The sequence below is a fragment of the Falco peregrinus genome, chromosome 5 (genome assembly GCF_023634155.1).
Source record: "Falco peregrinus isolate bFalPer1 chromosome 5, bFalPer1.pri, whole genome shotgun sequence".
Taxonomy (NCBI): Eukaryota; Metazoa; Chordata; class Aves; order Falconiformes; family Falconidae; genus Falco; species Falco peregrinus.
In genome coordinates this window covers 5,434,427-5,447,071 of record NC_073725.1, presented here as the reverse complement: position 1 = coordinate 5,447,071, position 12,645 = coordinate 5,434,427, and the positions used below count along the sequence as shown (strand labels likewise).

The window sequence follows — 12,645 nt, the reverse complement described above, 5'->3', positions numbered from 1 at the left end:
TGTATATATAGATATGTAACGGTGAAAGGACAGGTTACGTGGTCTGATATTTTTAATTGAAACCTGATTATTACCCACTACAGACCGACGACTGATTATTATTTTGTAGGCGAAGGAAGCATTTTTGCAACATTGCGAGACACTGCCCGTTTCAGATGAGCGCCCATATAAAATTCCAGCCGCTCCCACCACCCCCCCCCCCCCCCCCCCCGCCTCGGATCAGCTAGGTTATACACAACAAAAGGTAACGGTACAGTCGGTGATTCTTACTGTGTGGCTCCTTTAGCACCACGAATTACACTTTAGGAAAATGTTCAAAGAGAAGGAATTTGGCGTTTCACCCCCCTCCCACTCCGAAGAAAGAAAAATACAGGCGATTTTGCCCCCTTCTTTCCAGAAACCGTACTCTACCCTTTCTTCGGAGCCTGTAGGTTGCAAATAAGAATTTCTGTTTTTGCATTTAAGATTCGCCCGATTAAAAGATCCTGCTGGAGGCAGAAGCAATTGATTTGCCCAAGAATTTCGCATCCTCTCTCCAAAGGTTGTGTTCCAGGTGGTTTTTGTATTAGACTGACCACACGAAACAAATGTGCAGAATAGAGACACCCACACAGGTTTTACTCACAAAGCCTGGTTAAAGTCCAAACCTCTCTCTTTATTATTTGTCATCCTGCTGTTAATCCCAATATTTTCCAGAGGGAAAAAAGAAAAAAAAAAAAAAGCGCAAAGAAAAAGAAAAGCCCGACCCCAATGTAGGCACTGAGAAGCAAAATAAAAACGGACTTTTCCCACAAGCAGCCCAGTCCTCTGCCAGCATATTTTAAAAGCAGCTTTTTTCCTTGTTTACTTGCGTTTCTTGCTCTGCCTCTTTTCTCGGCCACATTTGATCTTGGAAAGAGCAAGAAGCTTTAAATGTGTTCTTTAGGGCCAGTAGCTGTCAAACCTTTTGGCGGCCAAGATTGATCGCGCGCAGACACCACCAGAGCTTTGTTTGGACTAAAAGCAAGAAAATTAAACCCCTTGCATTTTCCAACAGCATCGATATTTGTAAGGCATCCCTTTTGAGAGATTAAATGACAAGTCTCGTTCTATATTTTATTTAAACAAGCAACCACCAAAAAGCCCATTTAAAGCCTCCCGGCCCCTCCCCTCCCCCTCTCTCCAATGCCTTCGCAGATATGCTGCATCTTGTGGGTGCATTAACTTAAAACCGATTTTTAAAATGCACTTCGTGCAGTCTGGACACAGACTGATCCGCTGAGTACTTGAGGTCTTGTTTCCTTCCCCCTCCCCTTCTTTTTCTTCTTCTTCTTTTTTTTTTCTTTCTTTTTTTTTTTTTAATTACGAAGACGGTTGCCGACTCCTTTTTGGCAACCCCGAAAATAAAGCGAGACGGCACCGCATCGCGCTGGCGATGATCTCTGGCTCCTTGAGGACGCGGAGAGCGGCTCGGAAGCGCTTTACCCCCCGGCCCCCCGGCGCACCCCACCCCGCCAGGCACCCCGGGCTCCGCGGGAAGACAAGCCCAGTCCGGGCTTGCCCAGGGCGGCTGTGACCATAGGATTCATCAGGCTGGGGATTGTGGCCATCATTGTCATCGCTCTCCCTCTCGCCTCAGTCTGGTTGGAAAATTGTGCCCAAAGCATCCAAATTCGGGACTTGCCTCGACCTAGCAGGGGCGACTGGAGGCGGCGGCGGCGAGAGCCCAGCGTCGGAGGCGAGTGCCGTCTCTCAAGTCATAACCCCGCAGCATTTTCGCTCTGCCTGGCCCCGTGAAAACAAACCCGCTACCAGCCCATATATTTCCTGGTAATCGAAAATACTCACCAGACCCAGCCTACTACGGTTATTAAGCAAATTATGCCAGCAGACGGGAGTATCGTTTGCAAGCTAAGGCATAGGATTTGTTTTGTTGTTGGTTTTTTTTTTTTTTTTTTTTTTTTTTTAAAAAAAAAAAGAGGCAATAGCCAGACGCGTTCGCAGCCTCGCGATTTGGCTCTCCCGGAGAGGTACTCCTAGGGTTATGTTTTACGGTCCAATCCCGGGAAGCCAACTGGAGAGGGAAGTCATGAAGCACAAGGGCTGCTGCCTATGTGACTCTTCCCCTAGAAGCAAGGTTGCTGAGGAAGATCCTGTTAAACAATGGCTCAGCACCGGCGGCCAATTGTTCTCCGTACTGTACACCCGATAGCCAGCAAAAAAATAATAATAATAAAAAATGTTAAAAAAAAAAAAGGAAAAAAGAAAGAAAGAAAAAAGGAGCAAACAAGGGGGAAAAAAACCCAGGAAAGAAAAAGGAGCCCATCGAGGCTGAGTCGGGAAGGAGAAACTAGTTTTGGAGGAAGTGGTATTCCTAGGGAAAAATCAAGACCCTCTGCTTCAGACTCCTGCCTGGGTGCAACTTCTTATGCGGGGGCCTGGCGGTGTCAAAACTTTGAAGATTAATGGATTACTTTGTTAATGACTCAAGGCGTCAGATTGAGGTGCTTAAATGATTTGTGAGGTGCAAAGCGTTTTCCTGACAGTCCCAAACAATGAGAGAAGAGTGTGCGGGTGGAGGCGAGGGAGGCAGCAGGCTGCAGGACAGACAGCCACACACACACACACGCGCACACACACACACACACACACACACACACACACGCACACACACACGCGCGCGCGCGCGCACACACTCGCAGCCTCTCACACAAACATATCCACGCACACGCACCCTCCCCCCCACCCCCGATCATTTCAGATTAGGACGCCAAGGGGATAGATACTCGAGATATCATTTCCCTCTTTAAAAAAAGTGTAAATAAAGCCTTTCTGGCCCCCAATGAGGCGTTCCTTCCCGACTTTTTTGGATCAATCAAACAGACAGTGGCTTCTTTTGATTAAAGCCCAAATTGTCATTGGGCAGAGGCAATCATGTGACAGCCAATTCGGTCCAATTTCAACCTTGTCTCCATGAATTCAATAGTTTAATAGTAGCACGGTCCCCATACGGCTGTAATCAGTGAATTAGAAAAAAAACACCCCACCAGCGATCTTCTATGCTATATTTTTTTCTCCTCTCTCTCCTTTTTCCTGGGCCTTCCCCCCCCCGAGCCCCCTGAATCCGAGGGAACTTTTTCTCCGCGGGGGCTGCCAGTTGAAGGCCATGAATTTCGCATTTGAGCGAGAGATCGGTTTTATCAATAGCCAGCCATCGCTTGCTGAGTGCCTGACATCTTTTCCCCCTGTCGGTGATACATTTCAAAGTTCATCAATCAAGAACTCGACGCTTTCACACTCGACACTGATTCCTCCTCCTTTCGAGCAGACCATCCCCAGCCTGAACCCCGGCAGCCACCCTCGCCACAGCGGCGGCGGTCGCCCCAAGGCGAGCCCCCGCGGCCGCAGCGGCAGCCCGGGCCCCGCCGGCGCCCCGCCGCCCCCGGAGTACCCCTGGATGAAAGAGAAAAAGGCGTCCAAGCGATCCGCGCTGCCGCCCGCCTCGGCCTCCGCCTCAGCCGCTGGACCTGCCTGCCTCAGCCACAAAGGTCAGTCCAAAGACTTGCCGCCGGCCCCGCCGGGCCGCTTTTTTGGCTCCCCGCATCCCCCCGGCTTCGCGGGGGGACGAGGCGGAGGGGCGGGCGGGCGGGGAGGACGGAGCTGGCGGGGCTCTCTGGAAACCCAAACTTTCCCCAAACTTGCTTAATGCCGGATGATTTATTTGAGTTGGAGCTGACCCCTCTTGTCTCGCCGTTCTAGAGTTAGGATATTTGACAGTAATGAAGAGTGATAGATTGCTCCCGCTCAGCTAAGCAGCTGATGCATTAATTATAAATTGCGGTATGGCTAATATAAAGTTTGCTCTGGTGTGGGGAGGTTGGGGAGCTGGAGGCAGTAATTTTGCGGAGGTGGCCGAGGGGCACGCAGCACCGGGCGCTCAGCAGTGTAACACAATGGGTTTACTGCATCCAAAGGCGGCCATTTTGTTGCAGTTGCTATTTTATGCTATATGGACATATAGATATAGACACATACGTGCAGAGAGAGCACTCCCCCCCATCCCCCACCCCCGGGGATGCGATGTGCTCGGGTGCTGAAATTCAATCCGTGCATTTATCTGTTTTGGGTGTGCGTGCGTGTGTTTTTGCTTTCGCTGTTCTGGCGATGGTGCTTTGGGGTGCGTGTGCGTGTGGTGGTGGTGTTTTTCTTTTTCTTTTTTTTCTTTTTTAACAGACCCCCTTGAAATCCCCGATAGCGGTAGCAGTGGATCTAGGCGGCTGAGGACGGCTTACACCAACACCCAGCTTTTGGAGCTAGAGAAAGAATTTCATTTCAACAAGTATCTCTGTAGACCGAGGAGAGTTGAGATTGCAGCCTTGCTGGATCTGACTGAGAGACAAGTCAAAGTCTGGTTCCAGAACAGGAGGATGAAGCACAAGCGACAGACCCAGTGCAAGGAGAACCAAAACAGCGAAGGGAAATTTAAGAGCCTAGAGGACACGGAGAAAGCGGCGGAGGAGGAGGAGGAGGAGGAGAAATCCCTCTTCGAGCAAGCCCTCAGCAACGTCTCCGGCGCGCTCTTGGAGCGGGAGGGCTACGCTTTCCAGCAGAATGCCCTCTCCCAGCAGCAGGCGCAGAATGCGCACAATGGCGAGTCCCAAACTTTCCCCGTTTCGCCTTTAACGAGCAATGAGAAAAATCTGAAACATTTTCAACATCAGTCACCCACTGTTCAAAACTGCCTCTCAACAATGGCCCAGAACTGTGCAGCTGGCCTGAACAATGACAGTCCTGAGGCCCTAGATGTCCCTTCTTTACAGGACTTCAACGTTTTCTCCACAGATTCCTGCCTACAGCTTTCAGATGCAGTTTCCCCCAGTTTGCCAGGATCTCTGGACAGTCCCGTAGATATTTCTGCTGACAGTTTTGACTTTTTCACAGACACACTCACCACAATTGACTTGCAGCATCTGAATTACTGAGAAATTAAAGACGTCCTCTCCAAGGGTCCTGCTTTCTCCTCTTTATTCTTCTTTATTTTTTCCCGTGAATTAATTTTATTTCCCCCCCTCCCCCCTTTTCCTGGTCAGTATTTTCTGTTTGTTACCTCCCTCTGCTATGCCATTTTGCCGTTTCTTACGAAGTTTTAGTTGTGTTCAGTTTTAACCTAGCCACATTCTAGGTCCTTCTATGAAAGCAATATATGAGGTCTGTAAGAAAGTGATCATATAGGAATTGTATCTTCACTTTCTTTTTATTTTTGTATTGCATTAGGATGCGTTGTCATAAGTATTTTTGGTAGAATAAATTCTTGTTTGCTACAAGGAGCTTTCTCTTTTTTCTTTCTCTTTCTCCCTCTCTCTTTATCTCTCCTTTCAATACTGGTAACATGACGGGTCTTTCTCCCCATCCCTTCTACTATTAATTTACTAATAATCAAAATCCAACATTCTGACTATGAGCTCTCCCCTTTTGGTAATTTAGGACTTTCATTAGAGAGGAAAAACACATTCAAATTCTTTATTGCAAGGGTTCTCACAAGGGTAAAAAAAACAAACCAAAGAAACTAAAACCATTCGCATCTTTGATGAAGACTTCTTCCTTTTAATGGATAAATGTAGCATCTTATGCCTGTGAGAATACAAAGCTTGGAAATGGTGAGCTGTAACAAAAGCATGAACGAGCACTTTCTCGTAAGAGACTCAGTAGGAGAAGTGTCTCCTGCAGAAACTAGCCTGTTACACACACGAAAGGCTTTTTTTTTTGAAACAATCCTGTTTTTCTAGAAAGTAGTGCTTAGCAGCCAGCAAGCTTTTTCAGGAAGCATATCTTAAAAAAATATTAGAGCTCACAGAGAATGCGCTTGGTTACTTCTTACGTGCTGAGCGGTCCAAGAAATCAGCCCTAGAAAAAGAGGAAATGGAGAAGTTAGTGACTGTAAATTAAAAAGGGTGGCAGAAACACAGGGGGAAAAAAAGCATGTAGGGAGGAATCAGCCCCTCCACTTGGTCTTTTTGAGGGGCGGTGCGGGGGCACAGCCGGAGATATCTTTTCTGTTTCAACCTTCTTGCGGGGAGAAGGACTGATAAGGAAAAGGGGATACCGACTTTAAGTTAAAACTTCCTAGGGGCTCCCCACTCTGCTGGCGGCAGCAAAGATGGGCTTTCAGAAATCTCCAACAAATTGCCTGCCATCCGGCTAGCGGCGTTGCCGAACGCCAAAGCGGAGAGTGAGCCCCGTCCTTCTGGCTGGAATTGAGCAACAGATGCCAGCGGGGCTCTGCTGCTTCGGGGCCAGGGGATCCCGGGCGGGTGCGGTGGCGGCTCCCTGTGTGCCTCTGAGTGCGTGTGAGTGTATGGTAACACCACACAGGCGAGTGGGGCTGGAGCGGGGTCTGTGCACCGCTGGCCGTCCATGCGGGGAGTGCTGTCTCCCAGCCCTGCAACATGTTGTGGAGCTGGGATGCGTGGATTATAGCTGGAAGGACTGAACGCAATTCTTCCGAAAGTCATAAATCAAATTCTTTCTATGAATGAGAATGTCATCAAAGAGATCAATTGCAGGAACACATGCACAAATAAAAATCCTCTTACGTATTTGCCGGGGCTGGAGATCCCCGTCTAAAACCATTAAGTGAGAAGGCGTTTAGTCATAATTCATTTTTATTGCTCTTTTAAAACAACAGCTTGGCTGAGCTGCGGACGCAGCGAAACCTCGGCCCTGCATTTTCTCCTTCCCTCTGCTCCAGCCCTGTCCCTGCGGAAAGCGAGCAGCCTCACCGGCATTTTAACTCCTCTGCCACTGGGTTAATTTGGACCACAACGTGGACGTACGGGTTGAGGTTTCTTTTTTGTGCCCAGATTTCTGGATGCTGACAATGCTTAAAAAAAAAAAAAAAAAAAAAAAAAAAGAAGAAGAGGAAAATAGGCTTCAAGATTTAAACTCCATTTAAACAAATGGGGGGATACAGAGAGCAGGAGCCGCCTCCGATTCTCCCGGTGAGCCCTGGGGCCACATCGGGGGCACAATCCCACAGAAAAACCTAAAGCGCCGGGATCGCCCCCTTGGCCCCAATCCGGGGGCAGGAAACGCGGAGCGGAGCCGCGGAGGGCCGCGGAGGGGCCGGGCCGGCCTGCGGGCAGAGGGAATGGGCGTCCCCTTTGCTCCGGCCCTTCTCGTGGTGTTGCCCCCGCGCACAGTACAGGCAGCAAACCCCCAAAGACCCGCCACAGAGACAATGCAACAAAGAAGACAATGGCACGAAAAAGGGAGAGAAAAAAGGATTTCAGGATGCTGGAGACTGTAAGAGAGGTGCTGTGATTCAGCAGAATTGAAGGGTAAACCGGCTCTATTTATAGTAAAATATATATTTTTTTCTTAGCTGGCTGAAAAAGCACTGAAAAGATGCCAGCCCTTTTATTAGTAAACAGTCCCAGCGGCCTGCCTTTTTTTCTCTGCGTTATGCAGTATTTATCATAACTGGTTTACAAGAATGAAATAAATGTGTTTACAGCTGTAACCATAGCCAAAATCGGTGCAGTATAATGCCATAAATGCCTCTGGAGTGTTGTTGCTCTTGTCTTCCACCCCGCCCCCCTGGAGTTTAAGAAACTGAACCTTTCTAGAGGGCCCTTAACCATCCGTGCCTGCCTGGTAAATCAGAACCATTAGAAGTACTGAAGGCATATGGATAGACGCGTGGTGGAGAGGGCAGCCCTTGGGTTTGGGTTGGCAGTAGAGAGGCCATGGAGGTGGCATGGGATAAGGGCTGACCTAATATAGTGGTAGGAGAGCTTTGCACCTAGAGGAGGATGTTGTCGTTCATGTGGGAGGGAGGAGCTTGAGGATTTGTGTCTCTCTGTGTGTTCGCGAGCTGGGAGAGGTGGCGGGGTAGAAGACACTTTTGGATTTCAAAACAAGCAAGAACCGAGCGTGAGAACAGAGGGACAGAGGGAACAGCAGGAGCCGGCTGGAAATGCACCTGCAGAAATAAAGGCGGCAGCCCCTCCTGGGGCTGGTGGCAGGGAACATGACTTTCCATCCTTCTGTCCCCCGGGTTCACGTTTCGCAGGACGCCTCTTTGAAGCGTGTTGGTGCCGTCCTCTCTCCCTGCAGACGGCTGGGTGCCCCGGGATGGATGGATGCCCGGCCTTTACTTCCCCTTGCCTTTTCCCCATACGTAAATCGAGTATGAGGTCGCAACCCACATCCCACCGTCCTCTCTCCTTCTCTATCCACGGACACTTTTTTCTTTTTTCCGTGGGGGTGGGGAGGGGTGGGTTTGAGTCGATGCTCAGCGCGGTTCCCAAGGGTCCTGGGGCCGTCTCTGCCACTGGCCATCTGCCACCTCCCGCCACTACCGGCCCGGGCTGCGGAGCGCAGGGACAAAGAGGCCGGGGCGGCGGGCCCTGCGCCTCCCGCCGCTCCCTGCCCCTGCCCCGGGCCGCCTCCCCGGGTTGCCGGGCTGCGACCCGCGGCACTCCAGGCAGTCTTCCCCCTGCCCGGTCGCAGGGCGGGCGGGCTGCAGCGGCGCTGCGGGGACCCAGCAGATGGGCTGCGGGGCCCGCCGGCCCCCGCCCAGTCATCCGTCCCCCTGCCCCCGGCTCCTCCTCCCCTATCCCAGCTCCGTACTGGCGCGGGTGGGCCCGGCGGAGGTGCGGGGGGAGCAGGGATGCGGACCAGGGGGAGGCCGGTGGGCCTGGGAGCGCACAATGGCCGGCAGTCCCAAAAGCGGCTCATTTCTATGCTAATGTCCGCGGCCGCCTGGTGATGCGGCTGGACAAGCCCCTTTAACTCTTGGCGTGGCGTCGCGCTGGGACTGCGGCGGGGCAGGACCAGCGAGATGTCTTGCTCTTGTTCCTATCCCCATCCTTATCCCCATCCGTGTCCTCGGCCCCATCTCCATCCTCCGCTTTATCCTCATCCCCGTCCCTATCTCCATCCCCATCCCCGCAGCAGTCCCCAACCACATCAACAGCCCCGTCCCCAGGGCTGACTCTCCCAGTGCTGTCGTCGCCTCCCTTCCCCCCCCCCCCCCATCCCCCCCCGCCCCGTACCGGGGATTCAGCGGCCCCGGCCGGGGGGGATGGGGGCGGGGGGCGCGGAGGTGCCCAGCGCCAGCCTGACAGCGCCGACAGCAGGGGACCCGCCGGGGCCCCCTCGCTGCAGCAGCACTCACCCTGGAGGGGACAGCCGCTGGGCTCCGCGGGCCGGGCGCAGCCTCCGGGTCTCTCCTGCCTTCCCCTCTTCAACCGGCGGGCGGGACCTCGGCGGCAGCAGCATCAGCGGCGGCGGCAGCGGCGGGGCGATGGCCCGGCCCGGCCCCCCCCGCCCCCCCGGGGGGCCGCCGCCGCCCTGCCCCGCGGTGCCGTGCCGTGCCGCGCCGTCGGAGCGCTCGGCGTTTAAATGCCCCCGACGCAGCGATCTATCAGCGGCAGGAGCCGAGAAAGTCCCGCAGGCGCCGCAGCCATTGGCTGCCGTCCCCCACGTGCCTGCCCGCTGCCTGTACCTTCGTGTCATTTTCCTGCCGGCCCCATGGAGGAAGTGGGAAAGTTGGCGCGGCCCCGCCGGACGCTGAAGACCCGGTGGCGGCGTGACAGAGGGACGCGGCGAGGATGAGCTCCTTCCTCGAGTACCCCGTCCTCGGCGGCGAGGCGGGGGGCTGCGCCGCCCGCGCCTACCACCCCGACCACGGGATTACAACTTTCCAGCCCTGCGCCGTCAGCGCCGGCAGCTGCAGTGGGGAGGACCGCTTCCTCGCGGGCCGCGGGGTGCCCATCAGCCCCCACCGCCACCACCACCACCCCTCGGCCCAGCCCGCCGCCTACCAGCACCACGGCGGACTGGGGGTGTCCTACGCGCACCCCAGCTGTGGCCCGACCTACGGCGCGCAGGGCTTCGGACCGACGTACGGCCCCTACCCCCTCGGGCAGGACGCGGAGCTGGGCGGCGGCTTCCCCCCCTGCGCCCCCGCCGTGTACTCGGGGAGCATCTCCGCCGCCGCCAGCGCGCAGCACCCGCACCCGCACCAGGGCTACGCGGGGGGTCCCGCTCAGTACGTGCCTCCCCCCTACGGGCAGGAGCAGCAGAGCCTGCCCCTGGGCACCTACAACCATGCCCTGTCTCCCCTCCACGCCGGGCACCGGGCAAACGCCCGCTCCCCCTCCGCCGAGACCTCGCCGCCGGCGCAAACCTTCGACTGGATGAAAGTGAAAAGAAACCCACCCAAAACAGGTCAGTGGCCGCCGGGAGCGCCGGGGCGGGGGCCGCCCGTCTCTCTCTTTGCCCTGAGGTGCGGGGAAAGCGGGGTGCCCCACGGGGTGCGGGGCAGGAAGGGCGGCCCGCACCTCTGGGAGCAGCCGCAGCTGTTTGCCCGCGGAGCTGGCTTCCAGCGCCGCGTGCTCCCGACTCCCCCTCTCCGCCTCTCCCGCGGTCATATTTCTTGTAATTCATAAACCACTTATCAAGTTTCCTCTGACACTAGAGGCTGACTCCGGTTTAGCACCTCGCACTCCATCACTCACCCTGCCGGGGCTTCCCTCTTATCCTAAGAAGTTCTTGCTCCCTATCGCTTAGCCGGTGTGGACATATTGATTACGTCGCCTATAAATCATTTGCGCTTACTTACCGCTGCATGTCCCCTCGCAGGCAAGGCTGGCGAATACGGCTTCGTGGGGCAGCCCAACACCGTCAGAACTAACTTCACCACCAAGCAGCTGACCGAGCTGGAGAAGGAGTTCCATTTCAACAAGTACCTGACCAGGGCCAGGCGGGTGGAAATCGCCGCCTCCCTCCAGCTCAACGAGACGCAGGTGAAGATCTGGTTCCAGAACCGGCGGATGAAGCAAAAGAAACGGGAGAAAGAAGGGCTGCTGCCCATCTCCCCCGCCACCCCCACGGGCTGCGAGGAGAAGACGGAGGAGTCCTCGGAGAAGTCCTGCTCGTCGTCCTGCAGCGCCTCGCCCGCCTCCTCCGCCTCGGACACGCTCGCTGCCTCCAACTGAGACCCGTCGTGCGCCGACGGCCGCCAGTCGCGATGCCCCCGCCAGCGCAGCTCGCGTCCGTTCACCGCGGTCATGTCGGTCCCTCGGTCGGTCGGTCGGTGTCCCCGAGAGGTCCCGGAGCGCCGGCGTCCCCCCCCCCCGCCCCCCCCACTCCCCGCCGCCGTCCCGCCCGGGGGTGCCGGCTCCGCCGCCTGCTTGCCTCCCAGCCGCCAGATCCCGGCGTCTCGGTGCCAGGGCAGGGTTCCTTCGCCCCCTACCCCCAGCCCTTTCTTCTGGAGGAGCTGTGTTGGCACATGTGTAAGGGTCTCCCTCCTCTGCTGCAAGGACGGTCCTCCGAGTTTCCCTGAGTGAAAGACAGGTTATATAGGGTACATAACCTCACGAAGAGATGCACTATTGCAAGTGTTTACACAACTTCTAGGACTTTCATCCCCTTAATTTAATGTATTCTTTGTTCGTGTCTATGAGTTTGTTGCTTGTAAATACTTTGTCCGAGAGATTTATCTTTTTACAGATTTTTCTAGAAATGATGTTTCGATTATCAGGTTAAGCAGGGTGAGCGCATTCGCCAAACTGGATTCACTTTTGTATTGGTAAAGCTGATGACCGTATCAAGTAAAAGTCTTAAGCTCAAGCAGATACCTCAAAAAAGTAGCGCTACTTCTTTAAATGTGACAAACAAGGCTTCAATTGCACTAGGTTTTGTAAACCTGACCCGGTGTGCTTGCCCCCCCCCCTTCCCTCCCCTCCTGGAAAGCTGTGTTGGATTATGCTCAAACCGAAGGGTATAACCATCCAAAAGACCTCACCTCTTCCTATTTTCATATTAACCCTCCGTTAGACTCGATGTCTTTTCAACATACTTGTGAATGTGACGAATGGCCAAATGAATGTATAATTTCTGTGGTTGGTGTCCAGACCATTGCATGATGCACCGTGCTTTGCTGTACTGCGAGTACACTGAGTTCTATCAGTTGTCACATGTGAACGAAATGTCGTCCTGATTTTCTGTACAATCATGAAAGGCTCTGGGATTCCGCCAGTGATGGAAGCCAGGGCAGGATTTACGGGTCCTTATAATGTCTGTAATAAATATATTCCACTTTCAGGTAGCTCTCATCTGCCTACCTCTGCGTGACGTCAGCGCTGAGTCACAGGCTGGGCTCAGCAGTTTGGTTTCCTTTATTTTCCACGGCTGGGGCCTTTCCAAGGAGGGAAAGGGAGGAAGAGTCTCCCAGTGTTACCCTTCATGTTTTGCCGGGGTCAGAGCTCTGGTTGCCCAGCCTGACTCATAACACAAAGCTTCTTCCTTTCCTATGCTCAAATAATATTATTTTTAGAAAATATAAGGCCCTCCTCTCCCTCCTCCATATAATCCTGATCTATCTCTGAAGCCAAAGATGAGAACTTCCTGGGTCAAGTGCTAACCTTTTCACCTCGGGATGGATGTTGACACTTATATAAACAGAGCACCCTTCAAAAGCAGAAACTGTCTTCAGCAAGTCTTTCCTTGCATCCCAGGCCTCTCGCCGAGGGCTGCACATTTAATTAGCCCGGGGACTAAGCTGGGCTTCCCTCTCCCGCCGCCCCGGGTGCCATCCCCAGTGGCTGATGGGTGCCAGCGTGGGAGACGGCTCCCAGGTCCCTAGCAGTGTGCTTCTGG

General features: G+C 54.2%; 3 protein-coding genes across 3 annotated transcripts; 2 read left to right on the top strand and 1 right to left on the bottom strand.

Annotated features, from left to right (window-relative positions):
- Positions 1-1,996: 1,996 nt before the first annotated feature.
- On the top strand, positions 1,997-4,984 carry HOXA2 (homeobox A2). The gene is made up of 2 exons (XM_055806545.1): positions 1,997-3,527; positions 4,213-4,984. Exons 1-2 carry the CDS (start codon positions 3,146-3,148, stop codon positions 4,959-4,961), a joined length of 1,131 nt encoding a protein of 376 aa, XP_055662520.1. The 5' UTR covers positions 1,997-3,145; the 3' UTR covers positions 4,962-4,984.
- Positions 4,985-5,485: 501 nt separating this feature from the next.
- On the bottom strand, positions 5,486-9,498 carry LOC114012096 (methyl-CpG-binding domain protein 2-like). The gene is made up of 2 exons (XM_055803651.1): positions 9,158-9,498; positions 5,486-5,883 (listed from the first exon to the last, which is right to left on the bottom strand). Exons 1-2 carry the CDS (start codon positions 9,496-9,498, stop codon positions 5,847-5,849), a joined length of 378 nt encoding a protein of 125 aa, XP_055659626.1. The 3' UTR covers positions 5,486-5,846.
- Positions 9,446-12,078, top strand: HOXA1 (homeobox A1). The gene is made up of 2 exons (XM_055806546.1): positions 9,446-10,212; positions 10,627-12,078. The coding sequence occupies exons 1-2, from the start codon at positions 9,594-9,596 to the stop codon at positions 10,980-10,982; spliced, it is 975 nt and encodes a 324-aa protein (XP_055662521.1). The 5' UTR covers positions 9,446-9,593; the 3' UTR covers positions 10,983-12,078.
- Positions 12,079-12,645: the final 567 nt, after the last annotated feature.

Coding starts and splice junctions, on each gene's coding strand:
- HOXA2 (XM_055806545.1), top strand. CDS start 3,146: ATGAATTTCGCATTTGAGCGAGAGATCGGTTTTATCAATAGCCAGCCA. Junction 3,528..4,212: donor TGCCTGCCTCAGCCACAAAG/GTCAGTCCAAAG, acceptor CTTTTTTAACAG/ACCCCCTTGAAATCCCCGAT.
- LOC114012096 (XM_055803651.1), bottom strand. CDS start 9,498: ATGACACGAAGGTACAGGCAGCGGGCAGGCACGTGGGGGACGGCAGCC. Junction 5,884..9,157: donor CAGCGGCTGTCCCCTCCAGG/GTGAGTGCTGCT, acceptor CTCTTTTTCTAG/GGCTGATTTCTTGGACCGCT.
- HOXA1 (XM_055806546.1), top strand. CDS start 9,594: ATGAGCTCCTTCCTCGAGTACCCCGTCCTCGGCGGCGAGGCGGGGGGC. Junction 10,213..10,626: donor AAGAAACCCACCCAAAACAG/GTCAGTGGCCGC, acceptor GTCCCCTCGCAG/GCAAGGCTGGCGAATACGGC.